Raw genomic sequence first — 23,406 nt, 5'->3', positions numbered from 1 at the left:
ATCCTTAAAAGGAAAATTGCAGGGTTGCCTAGGACCAAGATGGAGGTACAAGATGCTCCACAGTGCTGTTCCCCACAGAATCTTTGAACAACTAGGAAAACCTGGAAGGGCCATCTTGCTCAGAACACCAGAAAACAATTTAAGGGTTGCAATAACTTGGACAACTACTGTTATCAAGAAAATAGCATTAAAAAACAATAGAAGCTTGTGGCACCCTTCCACTAAGCCCCTTTCCCAGTTGGGGTGGAGCCAGCCTGTGCTCCCACTGTAGGTTCTTGGCCCCGTTCCAGAGGGAACAGAGTAATCTGGATGTGTATAATGAGGTGCCTGTATGTCAGTGCCAATATATTCTATGGCAACCAGAAAGACTCAACCAGGAAACACACTTCAAGCTTGTACTCCCAAGTCTTGCCCTGCAGTCAGAAGCAGCCCGCAGGCAGCTAAAGCAGTGTTAGAAAATTAAGTCAAATCAGCCTAGGATAAAGGATTACCTGCTTTAAGTCATACAACAGAGTAACCTGGGAAAGTCTATTTCACAGAGAGTAAAGGGTGCATTCAAATTCCTGTAAATAGGAAGTAAACAGCAAGTAAAAGCCCAGGACAAGACACAGTTTCAGAAAAGATGGAGAGGAACTGATACAGCACATATGCCGCAGACTGATCTTCTTGATAGGAGGGCTAAACTATTAACAAGAGCACTAGCCAATTCAGCCAATTCACACGGACTGTGAAAGGTGTTTTTAGCTTTGGTTTGTTTGTTTTAGTTAACTCCTTGCACTCAAGGAAATCTATGTCATATCACTAGCTGGATACAAACTTAAGGAACAGACAGCATAGAGGGTAAACCCTACAGTTAACACTTAAAAATATTAAAATGTACAGAGTGCAAAAAAAGAATAAAAGACCAACAAGGAAACAGGAAATGATGGCCTACTAAAGGAGCAAGATAAAAATCTAAAAACCATCAGCACCAACTAGATTTTAGACATACTAGACAAAGACTCTAAAATAAATAAATAAAAAAGGATCCTCAATATGCTCAAGGAGATATAGGAAAACATAGAGAAGGAATTAAAGGATAAGAGGGAAACAATGAATGATCATTATGAAAATATCAATAAAAAGATAGAAATTTTAAAAGAAACCAAACAAATACTGGAGTTGAAGACTGTAATAACTGAAATGAAAAATCCCCTAGAGGGTTTCAATCGCAGATTGGAGTTGGCAGAAGAAAGAATCAATGATGTTGAAGACAAGGCAATTGAAATGACTCAGGCTGAGGAGGAGAAAGAAAAAAGAACAGAAAAGAGTGAACAGAGTCTAAGAGACCTGTGGGAAACTGTCAAGTGTACTAAAATATGCATAATGGGAATGCCAGAAGAAGGAAGAAAAAGGGGCAGAAGGAATATTTAAAGAAATAATGGGAGAAAACCTCCAAAATTTAACAAGTCATCAATATGCATATTCAAGAAGCTGAAGGAACCTCAAACAAGATAAATCAAAAGAGAACCATATCCAGACACATAATATTCAAACTGTTGAAAGCCAAGGACAAGAAGAGTCCTAAAAACAGCAAGGGAAAAGCAACATGTTATATACAAGGGAGCCCCAATAAGATTAAGTGTTGATCTGTCATCAGAAACCGTAGAGGCAAGAAGGCAGTGGGAGGGAAATATTTAAAATGCTGACAAAAAAAAATTGCCAACCTAGAATTTTATATCTGGTGAGACTATCTTTCAAAAGTGAGAGAGAGATTAAAATATTCCCAGATGTGGTGGTTTGGAACTGTATGTACCCCAGAAAACAATGTCCTTAAAGCTAAACCATTCTTGTGGTGAAAACCTATTATAAGTAGGATACTTTGATGAGGTTATTTTGGTTAAGGCATGGTCCAGGGTGGGTCTTAATCTTCTTACTGGAGTCCTTTATAATGTAATTCAGACAAAGAAAGAGTAAGGCACAGAGGCAAGAAGATGAATCAATGAAACCCGGAAGAGAAGGGAGAGACCAGCAGATGCCACAATGTGCCTTGTCATATGGCAGAGGAGACAAGGATCAATGCAGCCAGCCTTTGGGAAGAAACCACCACCTTGATGATGCCTAGATTTGGACATTCTCACAACCTGAAACTGCAAGCTAATAAATTCCCATTGTTAGAGCCAACACATTTCATGGTATCTGCTTTCAGTAGTCTAGGAAACTAAAACACCAGAGAAACAAAAGCTGAAGGAGTTCATTACCACTAGACCTGCCCTACTAGTAATGCTAAAGGGGAGTTCTTCAGATTGAAAGCAAAGAACACTTGATAGTGGATCAAAGCAACATATAGAAATAAAGACCTCTGGTAAAGGCAACCATATGAGCAATCATGAATTTTTTTGGTATGACACTCCACTTCATATTTCTTATAGGTGCTAAAATGCAACTACTTAAAAAGTCATAATAAATCTATGATTGTCGACTTACAATGTTCAAAGATAAAATTTGTAAGAGGTACAACAAAAAGGTAGAGGGACAGAGGGGTATAGGAATGGTGTAAATGTATACTATTAAAGTTAAGTTGATATCAAATCAAATGTGATTGTTATAGATTAAGGATGTTAAATGTGAGCCCCATGGCAATCACAGAAAATATATGAAAAAAAAATGAGAAAAGACCCAAAATGGTACAATACAAAATAATCAAATAAAACTGGTAATTAATCGAAGAATTGAGGGCCGAGAGGGTATAAGATTTACAAAGACCAAATAAAAAAATTGCAGAAGAAAGCCCTGCATTATCAGTAGTTACTTCAAAGTAAATGGATTAAACTCTCCAATCAAAAGGCAGAGATTGGCAGAACAGAAGCAAAGCATGACACAACTATATGCTGTTGAGAAGACTCATCTTAAATTCAAAGACATAATTAGGTTCAAAGTTAAAGGACTAAAAAGAATATATCATGCAAATACTAACCAAAGGAGAGCTGAGGTAGCTATACTAATACCAGATAAAACAGACTTTAAGTCAAAACCTGTTATGAGGGAATAGGTCACTAAATACTGATAAAGGAGTGAAAATAACAAGAAGACACAAAAATATAAATATATATGCACCTAACAGCAGAGTGCCAAAATATATGAAGCAAATATTGACATATCGAAGAAATCGAGTTCTACATTAATATTAGGAGACTATAAAACACCACTTTCAAAATGAAAAGAACATCTAACAAAAGATCAGTAAGGAAGCAGAAGCCTTGATCAATGCTATAACCAATTAGACCTACCAGACATATATAGAACACTTCACCCAACAGCACCTGAATACACACTCTTCTACAATGCTCATGGATCATTCTCTAAGAAAGACCATATGTTAGCTCACAAAACAAGTCATGATAAATTTTAAAATATTGAAATCATAAGATATCTTTCCTGAACACAATGGAATAATGCTAGAAATGAAACAGGGAGAACTGGGAAATTTACAAATACATGGGATTGAAACAATGCACTCTTAAAAACTAATTGGAGATAAAAGAAATCACAAAGGAAATTAGAAAATATCTTGAGGCAAATGAAAACAAACACACAACATAGCAAAACTTATGGGATGCGGCAAATGCAGTGCTGAGAGGGAAATTTATAATTCTAAATGCTTATATTAAAAAAGAAGAAACATCTCAAAACAAAGCCCCAACCTTACTACTTGAGGACCTAGAAAAAAAGAAGAGGAAGCAAAAGCCAAAGTGAGCTAAAGGAAGGAAATAACAAAGATTAGAGCAGAGATAAATGAAATAGAGAACAAAAAAACAACAGAATCAACAAAACCAAAAGTTGTTTCTTTGAAAAGAATAAAATCAACAAACCTCTAGAGAGATGACAAACAAAAATAGTGAAAGAACACAAATACTAAAATCAGAAATGAAAGGAGGGACATTACTACTGAACACACAGCTATAAAAAGGATTGTAAGAGGATACTAAGAACAACTGTATGCCAACAAATAAGATAACCCAGATGAAATGGACAAATACCTAGAAACACAAACTACCTACACTGACTCAAGAAGAAAGAGAAGATCGCGAAAGAACAATAACTAGTAAAGAGATTGAATCAGTCATCAAAAACCTCCCAACAAAGAAAAGCCCAGGACAAGATGGCTTTGCTGGTGAATTTTACCAAACATTCCAAGAAGAATTAACACCAATCCTGCTCAAACACTTCCAAAAAAACTAAAGAGGAGGGAACACTTACTAACTTATACTATGAGACCCCATGTCACCCTCATATAAAAGCCAGATAAAGATACTGAAAAAAAAAGAGAAAAATTACAGACCAATTTTCCTTATGAATAGAGATGAGGAAAAAAAAAAAATGCTAGCAAAACAAATCCAACAGCACATTAAAAGAATTATACAACATGATCAGGTGGGATTTATCTCAGTTAAGAATGGGTGGTTCAATATAAGAAAATCAATTAATGTAATTCATTACATTAGTAGAAGGAAGGGGAAAAACAACACGATTGCTTCTACTGATGTGGAACAGGCATTTGACAAAATTCAGCACCATTTCTTGATAAAACACTTAGAAAAATAGGAATAGAAGGAAAATTCCTTAACATGTTAAAGGGCATACATGAAAAACCCACAGCTAACACCATACTTAACGGTGAATGAGTGAAAGCTTTTCCTCTATAAGATTAGGAAAAAGACAAGGATGGTCACCGACCACTGTTATTCAACACTGTATTGGAATTTCTAGCCACAGCGGTTAGACAAAAAAAAAAAAGAAATAAAAGGCATCCAAATTGGAAAGAAAGAAGTAAAACCTTCCCTATATGCAGACAACATGATCCTATATAGAAAGTCCACAAAAATCGATATAACAAGCCTACTAAAGCTAATAAACAAATACAGCAAAGTGGCATGGTACAAGATCAACCCGCAAAAAGCTGTGTTTCAAAACACTAGTAATGAACAATCTGAAGAGGAAATCAAGCAAAGAATTTTAGCAGCTAAAATTAAATCAAAATATCTAAGAATAAATGTAACAAAGAATGGAATGGACTTATACACAGAAAGCTACACAAATTTGTTAAATTGCTAAACGAAATCAAAGAAGACCTAAATAAATGGAAGGGTATTTCATGTTCATGGATTGGAAACTAAATATTAAGATGTCAGTTTTACCCAAAGAGATTTACAGATTCAATGCAATTCCAATAAAAATTCCAACAGCACTTTTTACAGACATGGAAAAGCCAATCATCAAATTTATATGGAAGGGTAAGGGGCCCAAAGAGCAAAAATCATCTTGAAAAAGAAGAACGAACTTGGAGGACTCACACTTCCTGAATTTAAAACTTATTACAAAGCTACAGTAATCAAAACAGCATAGTACAGGCTCACAGACATGTAGACCAATGGAAATGAATTGAGAGTTAAGAAATAAATCCTCATATCTATAGTTAATGAATTTTTGTCAAGGATCCTAAGTCCATTCAATGGGGGAAAGAATAGTCTCTTCAACAAATTGTGCCCAAAACTGGATATCCATATGCAACACAATGAAGCTGTACTCCTGCCTCACACCATATACAAAAATCAACTGAAAATGAATCAAGACCTAAATATAAGACCAAACTATACATCGCTTAGAAGATCTTCTGGATCTTGTGTTAGGCATGGTTTTTTTAGACTTTACACCCAAAGTGCAAGAAACAAAAGAAAAATAAATAAATAAATGGGACCTCATCAAAATTAAATACTTCTGTGCATCAAAGGACTTTACTACCAAAGTGAAGACAGCCTACTCAATGAGAGAAAATATTTGGAAATCACATAAGTCAATAAGGGTTTAATATCCAGAATACATAAAGACATCCTACAACTCAAAAATAAAAAGACAAAGAGCTCAATTACAAAATAGGCAAAAGATTTGAATAGATATTTTTCCAAAGAGAAAACACAAATGGCTAAAAAGCACATGAAGAGATGTTCAAACATCATTAGCTGTTAAGGAAATGCAAATCAAAACCACAAGATACCAGTTCACATCCATAGAATGGCTACTATTTTAGAAAAATTAGATAACAACAAGTGTTGGAAAGAATGTGTAAAAACATGAACACTTGTTCATTGTTGGTGGGAATGTAAAATGATGCAGTACTATGGAAGACAGTTTGGTGGTTCTTCAGAAAGTTAAGTATAGAATTACCATATGACCTGGCATTCCCATTTCTAGGTATATACCCAAAGGAATTGAAAGCAGGGGCTCGAACAGATATATGTACACCATGTTCTTAGTGGCATTATTCACAACTGTCCAAAAGTTGAAGCAACCTGTGTCCATCAACTGATGAATGGATAAACAAAATATGGTACATACAAAAAATGTAGGGACTATAGTTAATAATTATAATAATATTGTTTCATCACTTGCAATAAAGGTACAACACTACAGCAATTTGTTAATAGGGAAAACTGCATATGTGAAGCAGGGTATATGGGAGCGCTGCAGTTTCTGCCCAATTTTCTGAAAACCTACAATTTCTCTAAAAAAAGGGAGGGGAGCAGTCCATCTGGAGACTGGACAGAAGGCAGAAAGGGGAAGAACTGGGGACTACCGATACCATTCTAAGTTCTTCTGTACTGCTTAATATCTTACTATGTGCATGCATAACTTTGATAAAATAAAAAAATAATTCTGAAAAATACAGCAATAAACATCTTTGTTTATTAAAAAATAAAAAAATCAATATAAATGGGGAAATAAAATTTGAAATGCTAAATTTTATTCCCTAAGTAGACCAACTTTCAGAAATACTTTGTATCTATCTTGTCTACTGAAATAAACCTGTCCCAGGTAAACACAGTGGACTAAATAAATGTGTTTATCTCTTCTTCTCAAAGCATTAATAAAATTGCAGAAAAGGAATATAAAAGCTATAAACCCACATGGAGAAAAAGATCAGAGTGGAGTCAACAGCAGATGCAAAGCAGTGCATTTTAAAATGAAAAGTACAGGGGGGAATCACAATTGAAGTGACTTAGCAGAGGTGGGGAGACTACTCCGGGTGGGCCAGGACGTATGCCACTGAGAACAGAGCTGATCCACCATGCAGAAGCAGAGACAGATCCCTACTCAGAGGCCCCAAGTGAGACCTGGAAATGAAAACTGAAGGAATGGCTGAATGCTGTGCATGGAACAGCAGGAGCCCCAGGTGCCCCCTCCTACTCCTCACAAACAGGCGACAGAACACCTTCTTCCCTGTCCTGTTCTACTGCTCAGGGAACAGAACAGTTATTTCTTGTGAACATGACCCAGAACAGCTCAGAGTGCAGTGACATCAGCACAGCAAAGACAGGGATGAAGTAAAAGGGTGAAGACAGAGAGACTAAATATAAGTGCACCCCTGAATTGAGGGATCCCTAGAATGCTTCATCCACCATGCTTCTAGAAATGCAAGACAATATCTTCCCCATGAAAAGCACTAGAAGATTCTTCTCTGAAGAAACAGAATAGCTTAAAAAAACAAACAAACAAAAAAGACCTCAGAAAATGACAGTTGAAGGTCTTTAGACAAGTTGGACAAGCCATCTTGCTCCTCAATTACCTTATGTTGAAGCTGATGTACAAAGCTTCAGATTAGTTTTCTAGTGCCTCTCTCTTAAATATAAGTGGCTTATGCTTAAGCAGCAGATGCTCAACAGCTCTTCAAGATCCTCCACCAAGAAAGACAAAAAACAAAATGGACAAGAAAAAAAGGCAACACAGAAAAAACAAACATAAAACTAAAAGCAGAAAAAAACTACCATAAGAACAGTATCCTAATGTTAAAAAAAGAGAGTAATTAAAAGACGACATCCTAAAAAAAGTAACTCAGAAACATGGATGGAATTTTAAAAGATATAAATCTGAGATACAACATCCAACTAATAAGCAAAAAAAGCAAATGCCCCAAACTAATTTCCAGTTTAAATGGATACCTACAAGTAAGTAACAAAAGAATACATAGAGACATTTGATTATAAAATTTCAGAACACCAGGGATGAAGAGATTCTAAAAGCTTTCAGAGAAAAAAAAAAGCAGGTCACTGACAAAGGATAAGAAATGGTACTGGGCTTCTACAATAACATTGGATTCTAGAACAGAGATCTGTTTTCCTATGGTCTACAAGCTAAGAATGGTTTTTATATTTTTAAAGGATTTAAACAAAACAAAACAAGGAACCACATGCAACAGAGACCGTATGTACTTGGCAAAGTCTAAAATACTTACTCTCTGGCCCTTTACAGAAAAACTTTGTCTACTTCTTTACTAGAAGATTATGAAGGAATGCTTTCAAAATTCTGAGGGAAAATCATTTACAACATAAGATTTTATAGCCAGCCAAACCTCAAATGGACAGCTAAGTCAGGACTCAAAAATTAAGTCCCCTGCATTCCTTCTAAAGAAGCCACTATAGTATGGACCTTACCAATGAGGAAGTAAAACAAGAAAGAGAAAGAAATGAGACTGAAAATATAGTGAAAACAACACAGAAGAGCTGGAGGGAAAGTCCCAGGACAATAGCTGAACAGCAGGCCCAGAGAGCATCCAATCCAGACAGAGCAAGAAAATAGAGGGCTCAAAGGAAAAAAATGGATCCAACAAAATGATGATTTTTACTCTGTGGAAAGTTGGAAAACGATAGTGAGATGCTATCACAGATGCATAAAAGAGCAAACAGAATTTAAAAACCATAAAGAAGTAATTAATTCCAGGAAAACAAAAAATTTTTCATTCAAGGAGATGTAAACTTATTTTACTATGTGGATTAGCAATAAGCAATATTTATTTAGCCATAATATGTACACAGAATATATACTGAACCCCAATTATGGTATAAATATACTGAAATGGACTGGGGGAAGGAAAATATGTGGGAGGCTTCAAGAAAGACAGGCTGTAACAGAGCTAAATCCTCATCTGGAAAAGGAAGTCCTTTTATAAATCATACCCTTTGTATCAATTATATCCTTCCAAACTTAAAATTCACAAAGTTCTAAGCCAATAGCTAGTAAAATCTTTTTTTGATTACACACTGTCAAAGTATTACCATATTATGATTATATCAAAGATCTTTTTTAAAAATATCAAGGATAAGTTAGACTATTTCTAAGATATCAAACTGGAAAAAGAGAAAGAGGAATAAAAGTGAAATGAATATATGTTTAGAAAATTTGTATCTTTCTTAATTTGCAAATCTTTTTTTCCCCAAAATATTGTAAAATCTTCACAAATTTTTATAAAGACTGTAGAACCCAAATCATATTTATGTTTCACATATATAGGTACTCCAAAATCAAAGTTACCCTTACAATGTGTTTTATTTATATACACATTTCATTGAATGTTATTTAAAAAAAAAAAAAACCCTTATTTCAAAGAAAAATAAAAATAGAACACATTCACTGGGGAATTAAGTACACAGATTATCAATAGAAACACTTTTTAATAACTGTATGCATTGTCCTGCCAACACTATTTATTCTTCCAGATTTAAATTAAAAGTCCCCAAACTCTTCCACTCCCACTAATTTCCTACTGAGTTGTTTATTATGATAGTCATTCATTATTGTCAAATTTGCTGCAAATATTCTTAATGTGTATTTCTCCTTTTTTTAAACATGACAAAGTTTTTATTTTATTTTGTAAAACCTATACATTTTTTTCCTTTCTCCTGAGTTTTGATATACATTTTTAATTTTCCAATGTTTCGCATTGCGGGTTTCATTTCCAACTGTGAATTTATTTTGACTTACAGTGTGATGTGAAAGCTAACTTAATTTCCCCCGTTCCTACCCCCAAATTTTTATTACGATCCCTCCTCTGTCATATTAAATTCTCATATTCGATAGGAAGACTGTTTTCTCGCTATGATTTTACTAATCTGTCTATTCTTATGCCAGTATTATACATTTACTTACTGTGTCTATAATCTGTTTTATTATGTTTGAATTTTTGAAGCAAACAGTCTGCTTTATTACTCTTACTTATCTGAACTCTCTTTGATATTCTTGTATACTCTCAAGAAAGAAATTCTACTTGGATTGGTATTGCAGTAAAACCCTCTTATTTATGTACTTTCAAGAAACGTTCTATTTGGGTTTGAATTGTCATTGCATTAAAACTATGAAAACATCATGACTGGCATTTTTATAATATTTATTACCCTATAAAAGAAATTTATATGTCCTTTTAATTATTCAAAACCTCTTTTAGGTATCTCAATAAAGTTCAGTCACACATATCAGAGATAATTCCTAGCTACTTAATGTTTTTGTTGTAATTATGAATAGAATTTCTGATAATGTAATTACTTTACAGCAAGACAATGGTATTAGTCTTGTTTTAAGCCTTTTATCAAACTTATTGACTCTAGTTGTTTATCACAGAGTTCCTTCGAGCATTCTAATATACTTGTACATAATAGTTTATCTCTTGCTTCCTAATATTTTCTTTGTCTTGTCTTTTTGTACTGACTATAACTTCTAAAATAGTATTAGCATATCAGTGTCAAGAATCCTATTTTATGTATATTTTTAATATGAATATTTCTATTTTTTATCTGTATGAAAAATGTTGTCTACTGATCTGAAACAAACATGCTAAGTTGTTAATAGTTTTAAGTATTCTTTTAACCAGCAATGAGTATTGAATTCTATCAAATTTCTTTTAGACATCTGAGAAAAACCTTTTTTTTCCAATTTTATCTACTGAGATTACATATCACATATGTAAACTGAATTATTCTCACACCTCTTTGGTTGTGGTGGATTAATTGTTAATACTCTGGTTCATTCTATGAATTGATAGATTCTATTAACTAGAAAAAGAATTTCTAGGGTACGTGTTTGTGTGTATAAGTGAAAGAGTCAGACTGGCAGTTTAATTTATTGTGCTATTTTTGTTAGGTTATGGTAAACTCCGGCATGCTTCCACCACAGAATGAACCAACAACTTTCCCTATTTCTCTATGTTTTATGAGAAGTATCTGAATATTATCTTCTGAACTTCTGAAAGTTTTCAGAAAGAACTGCATTCAAGTCCAGAACTTTTTAGGGGGTGGTATAGGGTAATGTTTTGATAACTATCTCAATTTCTTATACAGGTACTGAGACATTCATGTTCCTAACTGTAAATTTTTATCATATATTACTCCAAATATGCTCTAAGCGAGGAAACAATTCTGCCAAGAAAAGAGAAAAGTAAATGGTTTGTGAATGAGTGCTCTTCTAACAGCATCATTACATATTTTCTGATCTCTCTTCTGACTATTCTAATGGCATCTCTTCTTACTTTTTAGTTCTTGGCTGCATTCTAATTAGGATAAGTTTGCCACAGAGGTAACTTCCTGTAATTGTATAATTCAAATTATGTTTTCAAGTTACATTAGACTCCCTTGTAATTTTTATCAATAATTCTGAAATAAAAAATGTACAGATTAATAACTCACTTTATTTACTTCAGCAATTTCTCGCCTCTCTTCACTGGCAAAACGAGGTGGGCCACTCCGATCATCATTCTTTGAGCCATCTTCTTCCACATACGGAATAAGTTGCTGAGAATGATAAACAAAAGTTAGAGGTCAAAAATATGACACATTTTACAATTATATTGGTATATACAGTGCACCATATTAGAGTCAATTTTTATACTTTTCTTTTAAAAAAGTACAAAAATAAATTTCAACAGCTTTAGAAGTTTATCATTTTGATGCATTCTATATATCAGGTTTTCAGGCTTCTCTTACAAATCTATCTCAACAGTCCATGTATTTCTTAAGCACAGGAAACACATCTTATTGGCATTATTTATGTGATATTTTACCCAATGTCTGGCAATTATTTGCTGAGTGAATGAGTAAAGGTATGTGACAACCAATGTCATCAAGGCTGTTTTGCAAAAGAAACGTGAAAACAATTTTTTAAGTATTTTACAATATTATTAAAAGTCCTAGTAAAAATCATGCACTGAGATATCCATTCTTACCCCAGCAAAAACAAACAAACAAACAAAAAAAAAAAACAAAGAAAATCTACACTATATGCCATAGTCTAAATATTATTAAAATGAAAACACAGTACTACATTCGATACGTATGTATCACATTTCATCTTCCCTGGTCAAGGAGTAAAATCAATATAATTCAAAATCTGCAAATATTGCTAATATAGGAGAAACAGAGAAGGAAAAAAATACTACAAATATCTTGAAACTATTTCATATCTTGTACTCATCCTCTCTCTACCACTGAAACTTGCCTCTACTGGAATGGGATCCATCCCTCCACAGTTCTCATTGCATTTGTCATAGACCAATCTCAGCTTCCTGAAGAGAATAGAAAGTTGCCGAAGATGATCCTGTAGCTTTGATAACCGGTCTTGATATGTTCCAGTATGATAAGTGACACCATTTGGCAGCTTATTAGACAAAATAAAACAATAAAAATATAAAGTAATGAAAATCAAAATATTGTTTTTAAGTAAAGCTAGCAAACAAACAATTTTAAGCACTTCATAAAAACAAACTGTTTCTCACGGTTAACCAAGTGTAATTTCAACAATTTAAGAGTAACACAGGCCCATTTTATTAGCTCCTTGGCAACTGTTTTACTGCTGCAAAAATAGCTCTAGAAAAAGTTTGTAATAAGCTCTTGGACCAGGTGGAACACTTTTTCCCTTCTTATTTTTAATGTAGATCATAACTTTAAAAGAATGATCAATTTTACTACCTTTTACTATTACAAATAGGCAGCTAGCTGCTGAACTCAACCAGGAAGTTAAAATATGCAGGGGGTGTGAGGAATGATGAAAATCATGATTTTACAGCGGAAGAAATAAGAGTATGCTACTGCAAAAACTGTCACAAAATACTTCAGTTAAGATAATTCAGATGTACAAGGTACACATTAAAATATAAAGCTGTCACCAAAGGTTTTACTTTTAAAAAAATCGATAGGAGAAACAGGTGCAAATCAATCTGTACTTGAAAATCATTAATAAATTATTACACATAACTGCTTTGATCATCATTCTGTCTTGAATACTTTATATATTTTTAATTTAGGAATTTTATCAAAAGAAGCCAAAAGTGCATAATGAAATGGTGATAAAATTACAGATAAACACAAATTGACTATTCCTCATTTAGAACTTATAACTATGTATCTTTTTTGAGTTGCTGAAACTCACGAACAAACTCTTCCTTTTTCTGGACATCTTTACAATATTTTACTTCCACAATTTTATTTGTGAAATCATCCTAATATTAGAATTAACAATATTTATGCCACATTTTATAGAATACAGACTGCTTTCATTTATACAAATTCATCCTTATACTTACCCTGGATTAGAGGCAGGTGATTTAAAACCAAGACACTAACACTAACACTAGCTTAGTAGCTAGAAAACCACCTGTTTGTTAATCAATTTAAAAAATGATTAAAATATCACTCATTTTGTAAACAGATGAAGTAGGAATGCATTAAAAAAATATACAATACAATGTTTGGAGAGAAAAACAAATAGGTTACACTATCATTACAAATAGGTAAAATCATAAACATGAAAAAAAGACTGGCAAGGTATATAAATAGTTGATAAAAGATGTGTTAGGGAAATAAGCTTGAATAATTTATTTTCTTTTTTCCTCTCATTTCCAGATTTCCTGTAATATAATGGTGTAAAAGAAGATGGATCTTCTCCAGCATTAAAACACTTTGGGGACAATGTCTCAAAAAAAAAAAAAAAAAAGTAATAAAATACCAGAGGAAATAGTCAAAACATTTTAAAGGAAAAGGCATCAAGGGTTCATTGTCCAATATAATGTAGGATATTATCGTTCATTTTGTTAACTTTCACAGATACTAAAAAATTATCTGCCAAAGCAAAAGTGTGCTAAGTATGTATACTGCCAGCACAAGGTACCATCTAGTTCATCACTATGGATTTATGAACAAACAAAAGAAGTTTACACCTAATCTCTTCCTAGGGATAGGAGTTGAGTTTTAAAGCTTTTACAATGGGCTTATTTCAAAGCAATTTTAATTTTCTTCTTAAGCTTGCTTTATATTTGTTTTCTGCAACATGATTGGAATCATTTCTACCAAAATCAGGAATAGAAAAGGATGTCTTCTAATACTACTAGTGAACACTGTTCTGGAGGCACAGGCCAACATGAGAGAGGTCAAAAAAAGAGGGGAGAAAGGTTGAAACAAAAGGATGTGGTAAAATGATCACTATTTACCTATGATACAATAAAAGTACTACTAACAATAAAAGATTTTGCTAACGGGGTGGACAAAATCAATATAGAAAAATCAATGGCTTTGTTTTTTGGTTTTTGTTTTTTTTTTTTTAAAGATAAAATAGGAAAGGAAAAAGGCCCATTTACAATAGCAATAAAAAATAAAATATCTAGGAAATAAAATTTTAAAAATTCAAGATAAAAATGAAAATTTAAAATACTACATCTGGACATAAAAGGATATTCCAGGTCTTAGTAAGTAAAAATGAACATTACATAATGATGTCAAGCCTTTCTTGAGGAAACGAACCTACTAAAAATGCTAACAAGTTTTTCTTGGAACTAAACAAGCTGATTCTAAAGAATATGCAGAAAATCAAGCAAGCTATAATAGCCACAGTAATTCTGAAGAACAAGTATAAACACATTAAAGAGCCTCAATAAATAAAAGAAAATTTGGCACTAATAGATAAAAGATAGCCTAAGTGAACTAGAACACCTAAAACTAGACTCATTTGTAAAATAGTAATTTAGTATAAAAGTAGCATAGGAAAGCAGTTGGAGAAAAATGAATTATTCATCAACTTTCTAAAAACTAAGGCTGGAAAAACTAGAGCTGTGGTCACACCTCATACCTTATACTAGGATAAATTCCATATGGATCAAAGTTTTAAAAGTAAAAATTAAAACAAAAACCAGGATTATTCTTGATATTGGAGTGGGGAAGGCCTTTATAACCAAATATAGAACCTAGAAAACCTAAAGGGAAAGCCTGATAATTTAAACTACCTTTCAAAAACAGTATGCATAGTAAAGAGGAACAAAACAAAACAAAACAAAACAAAAGAAAAAAACTATCATAAGCAAAGACAAAGAGTAAATAACAGACTGGAAAAATATATATACTTGAGAATTATATTACAAACAGCAGGTTTCCCTAATGTGTAAATAGCAAAATCCTACAAATTTTGGGGTGGGGAAGAATAGCAAATACAAAAATGGGCAAATGATATGAAGCAGCAGTTAGCAGAAAAGAAAATATAACTCTTAAACAAATGAAGAAATGCTGAAACTCATTCAATCTAGGAGAAATGCAAAGTACAATTTTCACCTCTCAAGTGATCACAAATCCAAAAGTATAATACCCACTGTATTAAGCTCAGACTACTGGTCTTGGCTGGATATGGTAACATAAACTGGTACAACTGCCATGGAAGGCAATTCAGTGAAATTTATCTAATTTTAAAAGCACATACACATTCTTAAGAATCTATCCTACAGATAAACTTGTACATTTGCATAGGAAGTTATTTGATGCAGCATTATCTGTAATAGCAAGAGATAAAAGAAACCTAAATACGTGATGTCACTTATTTAGGTGATGTAAACAGCTACTGAAAATCTCTCCCTAGAAAATCAACAAAATAAAAAGGACAATTCTGAATTGTTCAGAAATTTGGAGGAAGATATAGATTGGAGAACATCCATACAAATGCCAAATTGAACACAGAGAAATATCAGGTGGGAAAATCCCAACCCAGACCAGCTGGTCCTCTCCGCTCCCCATCACTTGGTCTCTCACAGCAGCTGGGATCCCTCACAAAACACAGAATACAAATTCTCTCACAGCAGTGAGACACAGGGGACAGAAGAACATTTCAAGTCCCAGATCAGTGAGGGACAAAAAGTCTGAGAAAACATGGACAGAAACCATTTTTCCAACCCTGGTTCCAAAAGCCCTTCCTCCACCCCTGAGGGAAATAGCAGCAGGCAGCCATTTCCTTGCCTGGGAGGTGGCTGAAAACTGGTACATCTGGGGGAGTCCTCTGCCGCAAATAAAGTGAGGGACACAGCCCCACATAGAGCCAGATTTTGGCCAATAAAGTGAGGACACAGGAAACCCACAGTTTCAGCCTGCCCAGTCAAAGGCAGCCTGGATTCCAAGGCAAACTGCTTCTGAGGACAATTAAGTTACTGAACAGTGCCATCTACTAGGCAGACTGGAAAGTGCAAGGGAACTGAACGGCTATTCATAGATTATTTCAGTCCCACTGGAGCTGGTTCTAAACCCCCTTTTACAGGAACCCATTCCTGTTTTGGCTTGGAAATACAGATGATCCAACCTTTAAAGCAATGTCCTAAAACAAACCCAGGTCTTCTTGGCCAGTGAAAAACAGAGCACTGCTGGGAGCTATCAGACTTTTTTACCCACACACAGAAATTCTGCTGTGGTGCCCAATCCATAACCCCCATCCCTGAGGCGGGCCACTGTAGGAGCCTGGTGTTTGTGTGAGACTTGGGGGCAGAGCCAATGTGACACTGGCTGTTGAGAGAGACAAAGAACAGATAGAGAACAAAGCCAACCAACAAGAAAACCCTAGGTAAGAGAGAGAAAATGACTTCCAGAATAAACTAAGCAAGAAAATCAGATGCCCAGACACCAGCAAAAAATCATGACTCACACCAGGGAGAATGAAGATATGGCCCAGCCAAAGGAAGAAACTAATACCTCAACTGAGATACAGGAGTTGAAACAACTAATTAAAGATGTGCAAACAAATCTAAATCAAATCAATGAGTTGAAGGAAAATGTGGCAAAAGAGATGAGGAATATAAAGAAGATAGAGGGTGTCCACACAGAAGAACTTGAAAGCTTGAAAAAAACAAATGACAGAACTTATGGGAATGAAAAGACACAATAAAATAGATGAAAAACACAATGGAGACATACAGCAGCAGATTTGAAGAGCCAGAAGAAAGGATTAGTGAACTAGAAGACAGGACATCCGAAATCCTACACACAAAAGAAGAAATAGGGAAAAGAATGGAAAAATATGAGCAGAGTTTTAGGAAACTGAATAACAACACGAAGCACATGATTATGTGTTATGGTGTACCAGAAGAAGAAGAAAAGGAAAAGGCGGCAAAAAGAATAATGGAAGAAATAATCAATGAAAATTTCCAAACTATTATGAAAGACTTAAAATTGCGGGCCCAAGAAGCACAGCATACCCCAAAAAGAACAGATGAAAATAGACCTAGTCCAAGATACTTACTAATCACAATGTCAAATGTCAAAGACAGAATTCTGAAAGCAGCAAGAGAAAAGTATTCCACCACATACAAGGGAAGCTATAAGACTAAGTGCAGCTCTCTCAGCAGAAACCATGGAGGCAAGAAATCAGTGGCATGATATATTCAAGACACTGAAAGAGAAAAACTGCCAACCAAGAATTCTATACTCGGCAAAACTGTCCCTCAAAAATGAGGGAGAGTTTTAAATATTTTCAGAAAAACAGACACTGAGAGAGTTGGTGAACAAGAAAACTGCTCTACAAGAAATATTAAAGGAGCGCTACAGACAGATAAGAAAAGACAGGAGAGTGATTTGGAGAAGAACGTAGAAACAAACATTAGCAGTAAAGGTAATATAGGGTAAAAAGACAGAAAAAAAAAAAGATATGACAGATAAAATCCAAAAGACAAGAATGGTTGAAGTACTGCCTTTACAGTAATAACACTAAATGTTAATGGATTAAACTCCCCAATCAAAAGACATAGATTGGGAGGATGGATAAAAGACAGGATCCACCTATATGCTGTCTATACCAAGATACTCACTTAAGACCAAAGGATAAACATAGGTTGAAAGTGAAAGGCTGGAAAAAAATATTTTACACAAACAACAATCAGAAAAGAGCAGGAGTAGCTACACTAATCTCAGACAAATTAGACTTTAAATGTAAAACAATTAAGAGACAAAAAAAGGACCCTATGTATTAACAAAAGGAACAATCCATCAAGAAGACATAACAATCGTAAATATCTATGCACTGAGCCAGAGTGCCCCAAAATACATGAAGCAAACACTGACAATACTGAAGGGAGAAGTACACACTTCTACAATAATAGTTGGAGACTTCAATACACCACTGTCATCAACAGCTAGAACATCCAGACAGAGGATCAATAAGGAAACAGATTTTGAATAATATGATAAATAAACTATATTTAACAGACATTTACAGAATGTTGCACCCAACAAGAGCAGTATATACAGTTTTCTCAAGTGCTCATGGATCATTCTCCAGGATGGATCACGTTGGGTCACAAAGCAGGCCTCCATAAATTTAAAAGGATTGAAATTATACAAAGCACCTTCTCAGATCATAATGGAATGAAGCTAAAAATCAATAACAGGCAGAAGAGTGGAAAATTCACAAATATATGGAAGCTAAACAACATACTCTTAAACAACTAGTGGGTCAAGGAAGAAATTACAAGAGAAATCAATAAATATCTTGAGACAAATGAAAATGAGAACAGAACATATCAAAACTTATGGGATGCAGCAAAGGCAGTGCTTTGAGGGAAATTTATTGCCCTACAAAATTATATCAAAAAAGAGCTAAAATTGAGGAATTAACCGCTCACCTGGAGGAAACAGAGCAAGAACAACAAACTAATCCCAAAGCAAACAGAAGGAATGAAATAACAAAGATTAGAGCAGAAATAAATGAAATTGAGAACATGAAAACAATAGAGAATCAATTAAAACCAGAAGCTGGTTCTTTGAGAAAATCAATAAAACTGATGGACCCTTAGCTAGGCTGACAAAGAAAAAGAGAGAGGACGCAAATAAATAAAATCAGAAATGGGAGGGGGGACATAACTACTGACCCTGCAGAAATGAAGAAGATAATGAGAGAATTCTATGAACAACTATTTGCTAACAAACTAGACAAATCAGATGAAATGGACAACTTCCTAGAAAAGCATGAACAACCAACACTTGATTCAAGAAGAAACAGAAGACCTGGAAAATCAATCACTAGAAAAAAGACTGAATCAGTCATGAAAAAACTCCCAAAAAGAAAAGTCCAGGACCAGATGGCTTGACGTGAATTCTACCAAGTATTCAAGAAAGAATTAGTTCCAATCCTGCTCAAAATCTTCAAAAAAATTGAAGAGGGACTTCCAGTAAGATGGCAGAGTAGGTGAGGCAGAACGGGCTTCTCCTCCTCTGTAAAACTAACTAGAAAGGGGCTGAAGGACACCAGGGACCGCAGTTCTGGGGTGTGACTGGCCATAGAAGGTCCCCCACAGTACATGGAGGGGACACCCTACAAAAGAGGAACAGAGATGGCAGATGGGTGTTCTCCATCCAACCCCCCCCCGCCTCAGGCTACAGCAACAAAACCCTCAGGCAAGTGAGTGAGCAGTGGCTCGCCACTCCTATTCACCTACCTTAACAGTTTGCTGGGGGATGTGGGGAGCCCTTCCCACACCCCAGAGACTTGAGGGTGCAAAGCAGGCAGAGAACAGGCAGGCAGGGCCCATGTCGCACTGCAGGGTGCTCTTGATCAGGCTCCCTGACTAACTGCTGCATGGGGCGGGGGGAGGCAGCAGCATTGCAGCCCCATGACTCAAATTCCCCAGAGCAAATGGAGATCTGGTACACTGATTGGTTCCCCACCCGGTTTGGACTCTACCTACCACACAGCAGAAGTTTGAGGAAGACCTACTTGAGCATGCCACCTGCTGGCAGGTTAGGGTAACTGCACTCCAACAAGCTGTGCCTTGAGTGTGCCACCTGCTGGTAGGATTGGGAAACTGCACTCCAGCAAAACAAATTATATATAAAGGCTTAATTAATTCTACACTTCCCAAAACAACTGTATCAAGATAAGCAAATGCCCTGAAGCCAGCAGAAAATTACACAGGATATAAAAGATATGAACAAACTAAAAAGCCAGAAAAGACACAAAATTTGAGCAATTAACGAAGTACACACAAATATCAATATTATGGCTCAGGACATAAAGGATATGAAGACCCTACAAGAACATAAAGAAGAATGTGCAAGAGTAAATAAAAAGTAGTGAATCTTATGGAGATAAAAGATACTGTTGATCAAATTAAAAATATTCTTGAGATACAGAACACCAGATTTGAAGCAGAGGAATGAATTAGCGACCTCAAGAATAGGGTGATGGAAAGTGAAAGCACAGAAGAAATAACGGTGAAAAAAATAAAAAAATGTGAAATGGCTCTCAGGGAAATGGACAAACATGAAGCGCACAAATATAAGAATCGTTGTTCGAGAAGGGGAAGAGATGAGTAAAGGGCTAGGAAGAGTATTCGAAGAAATTGTAGGGGAAAACTTTCCAACCCTTCTAAATGACATAAATCTGCAAATTAAAGATGCTCAATAAACTCCAAAAAGAATAAATCCAAATAAGTCTACTCCAAGACATATACTTCTGAAGAGAAGGAAAGACTTCTGAAAGCACTGAGAGAAAAGATTCGCTACATCCAAGGGAAACAACATAAGACTAAGTACTGACTACTTAGAATCAAGAAGCCAGTGGTAAGACATATTTCAGATTCTGAAAGAGAAAAATTGCCAGTCAAGAACTCTTTATCCAGCAAAGCTCTCCTTCAAAATTGAGGGAGAGTTTAAAATTTTCAGACAAACAAAAGCTGAGAGAATTTGCTGACAAGAGACTTGCCCTTCAAGAAATACTAAAGGGAGCTCTACCAGCTGAGAAAAAAAAGAACATGGAGAGAGGTCTGGAGAACAGCACAGAACTGAAGAGTAAAGTAATTTCAAGGGGAAAAAAGAGAGAGGGAAAAAAAATAGATCTAACAACTAAACACCAAAGGATAAGATGGCTGCATCAAGAACTCCCTTCATAGTAATAACTTTGACTATGAATCAATTAAACTCTCCAATTAAAAGATACAGGATGGTAGAATGGATTAAAAAATATGACCCAGCGATATGCTGTTTATAAGAGACTCATTTTAGACCCTGTGACACAAATAGACTAAAGTGAAGGGATGGAAAAAAATATTCCATGCAAACTGCAATCAAAAAACAGCTGCGGTAGTTATACTAACATCAGACAAAATAGACTAAATGCAAAGATGTCGTAAGAAATATAGGACACTGTATATTAATAAAAGGGATAATTCACCAAGAAGAAATAACAATTATAAATGTTTATGCACCCAATCAAGGAGCTCCAAAATAGATGAGACAAACATTGGCTAAACTGAAGGGAGCAATAGACGCATTTACAATAATAGTGGGAGACTTCAAAACACCATTCTCTTCTATAGATAGAACAACTAGACAGAGGATCAATCAGGAAATCGAGAAGCTAAACAATATGATAAATGAATTAGACTTAACAGAATGTAGATCGTTACATTCCAAAGTACCAGGATATACATTCTTCTCTAGTGCCCATGGAACGTTTTCCAGGATAGATAACATACTGGGGCACAAAACAAGTCTTAATAAATTAAAAAAGACTGAAATTATTCATAGCACACTCTCTGACCACAATGGAATGCAACTAGAAATCAACAATTACCAAAGAACCAGATCTTTCACAAATATAGAGGTTAAACAACATACTCCTAAACAACCAGTGGGTCAAAGAAGAAGTTGCAAGAGAAATTGGTAAATTTCTAGAAATGAATGAAAATGAGAACACAACATATCAAAACCTGTGGGATACAGCAAAGTCAGTGCTGAAAGGGAAATTTATAGCTCTAAATGCATATAACGAAAAGCAAGAAAGAGCTAAAACTGACAAATGAAGAAGCTGGAGAAAGATCAGTAAACTAACCCTAAAGCAGAGACAAAAAGAAATAACAAAGATTAAAGCAGAAATAAATAAGCTGGAGAACAAAAACAAAAACAAAAACAAAAAAGAATAAATCAGACCAAAAGTTGGTTCTTTGAGAAGATCAACAAGATTAACAGATCCTTAGCTAGACTGACAAAGTCAAAAAGAGAGAAGACCCAAATAAACAGAATCAGAAATGAGAATGGGTAACTACTATAGATCTCGAAGAAATAAAAAAAATCATAAGAGGATATTATGAACAACTGTATGCCAACAAGCTAGACAATTTAGAGGAAACGGACAAATTTTAGAAACACATGAAAAACCTAGACTGACCCAAGAAAAATTAGAAGACCTCAGCAAACCAATCACAAGCAAAGAGATCCAATGAGTCATCAAAAATCTACCTACACCTTACACCCAAAGCACAAGCAACAAAACAAAAAATAGATAAATGGGAACTCCTCAAACTTAAAAGCTTTTGTACCTCAAAGGAATTTATCAAAAAGGTCAAGAGGTAGCCAACTCGATGTGAAAAAATATTTGGAAACCATGTATCTGACAAAAGACTGATATCCTGCATATATAAAGAAATCCTACAACTCAAAGACAACAGTACAGACAGCCCAATTATAAAATGGGCAAAAGATATGAGAAAACCGTTCTCTGAAGAGGAAATACAAATGGCCAAAAAACACATTGTATTAGTTAGGGTTCTCCTTGGAAACAGAATCAATGAGAGATGTCTCTTATTATCAAATTGTAAAAGTGACTCACACAACTGCGGGAGCGCACGAGTCCAAATTCTGCAGAGCCGTCAACAAGCTGTCAACTCCAAGGAAGACGTCCCACGAACTCCTCGGGAAACGAACCGACAACTTTGACGAACTCCTCAGGAAACGAACCGGCAACTTTGAAGAACTCCTCAGGAAACGAACCGACAACTTTGACGAACTCCTCAGGAAACGAACTGGCAACTTCGACGAGCTCCCCAGGAAAAGCTTCACTAAGCAGCTGAAGAAGTGAAGGTTCTCTAACCGTCCGGCTTATAAGCCTCCAACTGATCACCCGGACCAAATCCAGCCAATTGCATTCTCTCACTGTGGAAGCACGCCCCTTGATGAGTCATCAGTCAGCTGCAGTCAATTGACTGATGATCCGACAAACCAACCAGCCTCAAATAGCCTCACAGGAATCATCAGGCCAGTGCCCACTTGACCAGACAGCTAGGCCACCTAGCCAAGTTGACACATGAACCCAACCATCACACACATTAAAAAATGTTCTTATTCACTAGTTATTAGGGAGATGCAAATCAAGACCACAATGAAATATCGTCTCAGTCCAATAAGAAAGGTTGCCATCAAACAAACAGGAAACTACAAATGCTGGAAAGGATGTGGAGAAATTGGAACTCTTATTCATTGCTGGTGGGACTAGATAGTGGTACAGCCACTAGACAGTTTGGCGGTTTCTCAGAAA

At 35.2% G+C, this 23,406-nt stretch overlaps 1 protein-coding gene across 1 annotated transcript in view; it reads right to left on the bottom strand.

Annotated features, from left to right (window-relative positions):
• The window catches only part of MED30 (mediator complex subunit 30), a 44,774-nt gene that overhangs the window by 6,096 nt on the left and 15,272 nt on the right, over positions 1-23,406 (bottom strand). The window contains exons 2-3 of the mRNA XM_037803253.1: positions 12,298-12,456; positions 11,490-11,594 (exon numbers count right to left, since the gene is read on the bottom strand). Coding sequence (XP_037659181.1) covers positions 11,490-11,594; positions 12,298-12,456 — 264 coding nt within the window. The remainder of the gene's footprint in view (positions 1-11,489; positions 11,595-12,297; positions 12,457-23,406) is intronic.

The sequence above is a fragment of the Choloepus didactylus genome, chromosome 14 (assembly GCF_015220235.1).
Source record: "Choloepus didactylus isolate mChoDid1 chromosome 14, mChoDid1.pri, whole genome shotgun sequence".
Classification (NCBI taxonomy): Eukaryota; Metazoa; Chordata; class Mammalia; order Pilosa; family Megalonychidae; genus Choloepus; species Choloepus didactylus.
Note: the sequence above shows the minus strand (reverse complement) of the source record. Positions and strands in the feature narration are given on the sequence as shown.